The sequence below is a fragment of the Haliotis cracherodii genome, unplaced genomic scaffold (genome assembly GCF_022045235.1).
Source record: "Haliotis cracherodii isolate W230 unplaced genomic scaffold, xgHalCrac1.p SCAF_3, whole genome shotgun sequence".
Lineage (NCBI taxonomy): Eukaryota > Metazoa > Mollusca > Gastropoda > Lepetellida > Haliotidae > Haliotis > Haliotis cracherodii.
The window spans coordinates 53,375,744-53,384,236 of record NW_027266286.1 but is presented as its reverse complement, the minus strand read 5'-3'; the positions used below and the strand labels follow the sequence as shown (position 1 = coordinate 53,384,236).

Genomic DNA, 8,493 nt, shown 5'->3' with positions numbered 1-8,493 from the left:
GAACAATGCGTAATTTAAAGCAAAGGGGTATATAAAATTATTATAGATATTTACCTTATATTAGTCAAAAGTATGTGTTTTTCAGTATATATGAAGCAGCGGTTGTTGTACACCCTCATCCATTCATCGACCCGTGAAGATCCGGGGTAGAATAGGTCTTCAGCAACCCATGCTTGCCGTAAGAGACCATGCTTGACGTGATAGGCGACTAACGGGATCGGGTGGTCAGGCTCGATGACTTGGTTGATGCATGTCATCATATCCCAAATGTCATATAGCTGGAATATTGCTGAGTGCGGCGTTAAACAACAAACAAACATCCATTCATCGACCCGAGAAGAGCCAGGGTAGAATAGGTCTTCAGCAACCCATGCTTGCCGTAAAAGGTGACCATGCTTGACGTGAGAGGCGACTAACGGGATCGGATGGTCAGATTCGATGACTTGGTTGATGCATGTCATCATATCCCAGTTGTGTAGATCGATGATCATGATACCAATCACTAGCTCGTCTGGTCCAGACTCGATTGTTTACAGACCACCGTCATATAGCTGGAATATTGCTGAGTGCGGCGTTAAACAACAAACAAACATCCATTAATCGTTTAATAATTATATAATTTGTTTTCTGTGTGTCCCTACTAGGGAGGTACGGATCGACCCCTTACCTCGGAATACGTATACCTTTTTAAAAGCTAAAGTGACTTTGACGTATTCCAATCGAAAACAAGAACCGTATATAAATATAAAACATGATGGCGACACCTACGAAACCGCTACGGGTATACACGTATGGAGGCGCGCGATAACGGAAAGGATTGGTGTTCAGATTTTTAAAATATTATATTATTGTAACCATGTGATCGTAGAAGTGCACTGTAAATCGCACAGTGTACATTGACAGACTTTTCTAACTGGTCAGAGGCGTGGGGTAGCCTAGTGGTTAAAGCGTTCTATCATCACTCCGACGTCCCGGGTTCCTTTCCACACATTTCTGGTGTCTCCAGTCGTGATACTGCTGGAATATTCCAAACGTTGCGTAAAACCATACTCACTCACTCACTCTAACTTGTCGATCTGCAGCCCCCAGTAGTGGCTATAGACAACCTGGGGTCGGCCGGGTAGCCTAGCGGTTAAAGCGTTGGCTCGTCACGCCGAAAACCCGGGTTTGATTCCCGACATGGGTACAATGTGTGAAGCCCATTTCTGGTGTCCCCCGCCGTGATATTGCTGGAATATTGCTAAAAGCGGCGTAAAACCATACTCACTCACTCACTATAGACAAACTGATATTAAACCGAGAAACGGATGACGGGATACGGAGACCGCAGCGTGCATAATACATGCGTCGCACTAATTGTAATAAAGAAGTTGTTCATCCATAGAACTCGTCTTACTTCATCACTCCAACTTCTAAATGCCACTGAAAGAAGTTACATGCATTGTGAACTGTTTTTTATAGTGCCATCTACAAAGAAGCAATAGAAAATTTCAAAGAAACATATTTATGGATTCTGACCTTTATAATCACTCGTCAGATGATTTTTTTTCGGAAGTTAACTTAATTCTTTACATGTCTTTTTTACTCACAACCAGGAAAAAACTGAAGAAATAGAATCTGGAAAAGTCAGTTTACCGTTTCCAAATCATCACTAATTAAGTGGAATGATGAAAAGGTTCTCTTGGTGTATGTAAAGCGCATTGACGGAAAGTAACGATGGTTTCCGAATGAGAGATGACCTCGATGTTGGAAAAGCTTGGTCAATATTTAGAGTCAGTTAAGCCCTTCATCTGATAACAAGATCAACAAGCGCTTACTCTCGCCCGTCTGGACGCTGGTCAGTTTCACACAATCTACGTCTGTCCGATGTATCCATTTACACCTTGCCTTGTTGCTCGAACGTTTGAATAATAGATGATGCCAGTCCCGCAGACATATGTCAATTGATCCCCGAACAGTGGCCAGTCTGGTCAGTATAATCTGACCACGATGCCACGGCAGGGATGTAGATCAAGGTATTTACAGCAGCCGTGGACTGTATTCTGTTCTGTGACTTCTGTAGCTTGTCATGGTCGTGTTCAGAGAGTGAAGAGTATTCCCCAAGGAGTTGAAACGATTGATGGGTCTTGCCAGCAGTGACTGAAAGGTGGAATCTAATGTTAAGACACTTGATAAAGTTTGAAGAAAATACTGGCCATGTTAACATAAAAATAATTCATACATGCAGGTGTTAGTTTGTATGCTCCCATTAGTGTAGTCGTCCTGATAAGTTCTAGGCATCCGTAATTAAATTAAAATGAATATCTAGGCTTCACTTCAATGGTCAGTGGTTGGTCAGTCGATGGTCAGTCGATGGTGAGTCGATGGCTAGTCACTGCCAGAATAGTTATTCGGTGTCCAGTGATGCCTCTCGAAAATGTACTGATAAAATTCTCATTAAATTAGTATCTTATAATCAAATGATAGAATATTGTTATTAATACTTATGACCATTATAACATCATCAAATGTATGATATATCAGAAGATTTGATATTAAATACACTTTAATCCAAGTTATCGTGATGGGATGCAAGTTTAAAACATAACGGTGAATTACGTCAGTATTCGTCTATATGGACAATTATATCCCATTTGCGTAGATCGAGAGTCATTGTGTGAATCACTGGATTGTCTGGTTCAGGTTCTATTATTTAAATACAAGCTTTATATTGCAAACAAACAACAACAAAACAAACAATAACCCCATCGATCTGCCCTTACACATGTACGATATATAACGGCTGTACCGTATGACAAAATGCAACCTTTCTCAAGCGTTTCTTTCAAATCTCTGGAATGTGTGAAAAACTTAAGTCAAAACACAGATAATGTTGCCTACGCGTTCTTTATATTTTGTTTACTTTTTTAAAAAGATTTTTGTGTTTATCGAAGAAATCAAGTTTCGAAAAAGTATTAATGTAGGACAAAACCTATATTCAGGACTGCCAAGGTTAAAAAGTACTTGTTGTATTTGCACAAAGGGTATTTGTATCCCAGAAGAACGCCGCTACAGATTAAATGTGTGACCTGTCAAGATCTGACACATATAACTATCACAGGAATGCTGTGTTTACTTGACTATGTCACGTGCTTGAGCGCCAATCAGTGTTTATTCACACCGGGTATGAGCAGTGTACACCAAACAACAAATGAGTTTGGAAATATTTCTTTGGTAAATGTATCATGACTAAGCTGTTTTATTAATTAAGGGCTTAAATTAAAGAGATAGTGATTAAGCAGATTAACCCCGTGTTTATCAGTTATATCACGGTATGTCAGCTTTATGTGGAGGGACGCGAGCGAATACCGTACATCCTTGTAGTGAGTGAGTGAGTGAGTGAGGAGTGAGTTGGGTTTAACGCCGCTTTTAACAGTATTCCAGTTATAACACGGCGTGTCAGCTTAGTGTGGGAGGAAAGCCCGAAGTGATGCAGGTCTCAGACGTTTACCACTTCCGTGAAACCCACGAGCACGGGTATGGTGCTGACAAACCTAGAAACATAATTTGGGCGAACCGGGATTCGAACTCACAATCATAGGTTTCTGGCGTGCCCAAGGGACGCAACTCTGGGCCACCCGTCCCCCCACATCCTTGTAAAAACGTCAACCGTGAATAAGCGGCTTCGCTGAATAATGCCACAAACGAAATAAAGGCCTAATTTAAATAAACACACTATCAAAAGTGGATAGACATTTGAAACATAACTGATTTTTTTATGCAAAAGCATCTCTCTCAAAAAACGCCCATATTGAAAAATGCCTGATCGACGTTTTTCCGAAATAAATAATAGTCATATACTCTGAAGTTTATTCATAGATCTGCGGTAAGTGAAAAATAGTAAGTGATTCATGTTGTATTTGATAATATTCAAGCAATGTGGCAGCTGTAAAAAAATATTTTTGGTTCGTTGTACCCATGCCAGGGATCGAACCGGGAACTTCGGCATGAGGAGAGAACACTTTGACCACAAAGCTACTCCAGCCTTAATGTGAAAGAAAAACTGGAAATGGTTAGTCACACTGCTGTGAGTCTGGTTGTAGACTTTATCACCTTAATGGCACCAAAATGAATGGTAACGATGCCAAAAGACCAATAAATGTTAGCCACGAGTGAGTGAGTGAAATAATTCAATGTATATGAGAGTTCACCAAAGAGGTGCATGAATTGGTACAGATTTGACCAACCAACAACGTCAAGTCTTTTCTTTTGCATATTTGTCCCTCGGAATGTTAATGTTATAAATCAATTGCAAGTGATTCCTTGGTGTTTGATTGGTTAATGAAGCTAGGCCACACCCACAATCGGACTGCTTTCAAACACTGGGTTTTATTACTCTGGGGAAAGATGTCACTGATTTCCTAGGTTTGTGTTAACGGCTAAATAAGCACTCTCTGGAGTTATAGAATAGGTCTTCAGCAACCCGTTCTTGCTGTATAAAAGGCGACTATCCTTGCCGTAAGAGGCCATCGGGTGGTCAGGCTCGCTGACTTGGTTGATGCATATCATCGTATTCCAATTGCGTGGATCGATGCACATGATGTCAATCACTGGATTGTCAGGTTTAGACTCGAACATTTTTCATATAGCTGCAATATTGTGCGGCGTTAATCAACAAACAAAGAAAAATCTCTGATGTTATTATTGTTGACATATAATTTCCTTATAACATGTATAAGTGAAATGTTTATACAGTGATTGAGTTTGTACGTAACTCCATATATATGTTTGCGTTTATAAATCAAAGATCACAGTCGAGAAACATCTGTTAAACTACTCAACAAATACCCCAGACCATACAAGTTGGTGCAATAATAGGGAAACAATCTTTCCTCAACGCCCCCGGTAAACAATGAACAGTTCCGTGCACGGCGTCACCTCCATACATGCATCTTTTCCGAATGTCAACAATCGTTTATTATTCCGAACAAACCCAATCCTCATAACATAAAGTAAACACGTAAACACTTATTCTTTGTTCCAGTCAGTGTATGTCCAGTATTCGTGCACCCGACACCACGTCTGTTTACTGCAGCCATATAAATTCATATTTCAAAAGTCAGGAATCCTATCCTAACCTTTACCAGGCGATCGCGAGCGAACCACTACTTATTAACACTCCTACCCGTTGCCATGGAGAACAGTAAAACTTAAAAATACTGCGACATTTGAGAATTAATTTCAAGGAATCCACATGTAGTATTTACAAAGCGTCGAAGGAGGAATAGACGAGTAAGATCATGTAAAATCCTTGGCACGTTGTATTGATATCAGTGTTCACCTTTAACCTTCAAGGTCGCTGCTTTCCGTGATAACCTAGCGCTGAAGTAATTCCGTCACAATTCGGAGATATTAAATTATGTAAATATATTATTTTCGTGTTGTTGCTCAGATAGCCTGACCTCAAACGATCTTCAAATCTACGTCGTGTTGTTTAGATATCACGTGACGCCGTAAGGTCATGACCTCCCTGGTTGCATAAATACCAACCCGTGAAATAATTACTTTTCTTCACCACATGTACCCTTCTGTGATGCCAGGTAAGTCTGTAGATCATTATTCAATTATCATTCTCAATATAACCGACTCTTTTAGTTGGTATTTGTATTTGTGTTTTGCATAACAAACGTTCTATCTATAAAATATTATGCTATCCTAGAGACAAGGCGCCACGTTGAGGGAGATACGTGTGTATTCGTATGTAGCTAGGCTATGTATGCATCACGTACGCGCGTACGTTAACACCAACGCACGCACGTACGTACAACAGACACAGTCACAGACTTACGCACACACGTAAGCACAGGAGGCACGTGCACATATCTATGGTCAGGTTTAAGACTTAGTTTTTGCGGAGGAAGTATACAATATGATACTGTTTGATAGGCATTATTTAGAAGTTGACGGATGACAAAGTAGACACAATCTATGGATAATAACTTCTTTAATTCTGTAAAGGCGACGTTTCGGTAAAGATCCTTATACCATTGTCAAACTTATCAAGTTGTTATCAATAAATTGTGTCTACTTTGACAATATTATATATCTGAATTAAGTTAAGGTTACGTGATGATTATAGTTGTTATTGTATTGTGTTTACAATTTACCTGATTTCAAAATACACGTACATTTCAAGTAGGAATTAAGTTCCCTTTTAACATCCCCAAAACAAAAGCCTCTTCTCTCGTGTCAACTCTGTATTTTTATCCATTCATGTATTTTTTAGAACAGTTCCTCTGACAAACAATCACTGCCAGTATTGGGTGGAATCCATATCAGAACAAGTTTCACTAGTTTACGTGACTTTCACATGGCTGCTGGTCGTCCTGAGACACGGAATAATCCGCGTGTATTCGACGTCATTTTAACGGTCCAACCCGGGCGTGAACAAGATGTCCTGATTTAGTATGTCCGGATAAATGAGGCTCAGCTATATTTTAATAATCATTAATCCCGAAGGTTATGAACAGGGAATTATGAAATAACCAAAGATTCAAAATACAGAGGTGTATATAAAAAAGCAAATATCGCAGATATTTATAATCATTAATCTTTAGTTGTAATGAGTAAGTTTGTCATCTGAAGATTCCAAATCAATTTTGTAATCTTGGCCATGTGGCCTCCAATTCTGAAATGAAAGAAAGAAAATCAATACTTTATATCGGCAGGTAGCAATGATTGTTCCAAAACAATGTTGACCTACATAACAGCACCAGAATAGGCACAACTAAGATTAGTATGTGGGGTTTTTCTGCTATGACGTACGTATGACTCTAACTTTCAAGGAGACTTGATCCCCTTCAACCTTCCAAAACCCCTTACGACATATACAGCACCAATTAATCATTGGATACTGAAACCGTCTTGCACGAACATGCATTTCAAATTTCGAGTTGATCTTGTGTTATCAATCAAACGCTGATTATATAGAGACCAAAGCCCCCGATGTGTAACTCCTCAATAATTTATTCCCGACGCGAGTAAGGAGACCTTCTGACGTTGTGCAGTGAACTCGGAAAGGTTAAACCTATCCCCGTTATTGCGAACCCTGGAACACTGATCACAAGGGTGCTATAAAACCCAGACTATGTCGCTGCCATGGTTTAGTCCCGACAACAGCCTCACAATAGATCATTTATTTCTGTTCTTGATCGGTAGTAATAAATCACATTTGCCAAGACGAGTGTAGTTAAGTCAAGCACTTATCCCCTACATGCACTCATATAAATTGTACAATTCTGCGCACTCAGCAGATTTAACCAAGGCTGATCTTCAAGTGTCAGGAATCGTCTCAGTAAACGCTTACAAATTTGGATTGTGCGTTATTTCGTGTATCCCCTGGATCCCCAGCCTCGTCTGTAAGTGGCCACAAGTTTCCAAAGTGGATATGGAAGCTCTGTAGGTGGGGGGAATTTGTGCCATTCACATTACTTCAAAGCTATATGATTACATCCTACACAGAGCCATGGGGCTTGACAACTTAAACAAAACAAATTGTTTACTCACAGGATGAGCTTCATATTACACCATCAATTCATTTCACTTTTCTGATTATGTTTTACACTAATAAAACAAATATACATGTAAATATAAAAAGTCAAAGCCAGAGAATGAGCACTATTTCGAAACAGATTCCATTGGGGTAAAAGGCAAAGGAACGTTGAAATGTATATACATGGATAACTGGACATAAGTGATGTTCGTGAAAATGGTAGGCATGGCCAGCCCAACCGGCAACACCGGTAGTATTTCATTCATACTGTTCTCGACACCTCCAGTATCTTGACCTCATACTGTTTACGACACCTCCAGTATCTTGACCTCATACTGTTTACAACACTCCCAGTATCTTGACCTCATACTGTTTACGACACCTCCAGTATCTTGACCTCATACTGTTTACGACACCCCCAGTATCTTGACCTCATACTGTTAACGACACCTCCAGTATCTTGACCTCATACTGTTTACGACACCTCCAGTATCTTGACCTCATACTGTTTACGACACCTCCAGTGTCTTGACCTCATACTGTTTATGACACCTCCAGTGTCTTGACCTCATACTGTTTACGACACCTCCAGTATCTTGACCTCATACTGTTTACGACACCTCCAGTATCTTGACCTCATACTGTTTACGACACCTCCAGTATCTTGACCTCATACTGTTTACGACACCTCCAGTGTCTTGACCTCATACTGTTCACGACACCTCCAGTATCTTGACCTCATACTGTTTACGACACTCCCAGTATCTTGACCTCATACTGTTCACGACACCTCCAGTATCTTGACCTCATACTGTTCACGATACTCCCAATATCTTAACACCATACTATTCATACCTTGGGACGCTTTCAAATATTCACACCCTCGAGCTGCACGCTATCTCAGTATTCCTTATTCATAATAGTTGAAGAACAGACCTACTCACCCCTACCTCCACCCCTAC

General features: G+C 40.1%; 1 protein-coding gene across 1 annotated transcript in view; it reads left to right on the top strand.

Moving 5' to 3' along the window:
- The first annotated feature begins 5,500 nt into the window (after positions 1-5,500).
- The window catches only part of LOC139474899 (ras-related and estrogen-regulated growth inhibitor-like), a 71,499-nt gene continuing 68,506 nt past the window's right edge, over positions 5,501-8,493 (top strand). Inside the window, exon 1 of the mRNA XM_071258091.1 lies at positions 5,501-5,579. Within this exon, the coding sequence (XP_071114192.1) occupies positions 5,558-5,579 (22 nt within the window). The 5' untranslated portion in view covers positions 5,501-5,557. The remainder of the gene's footprint in view (positions 5,580-8,493) is intronic.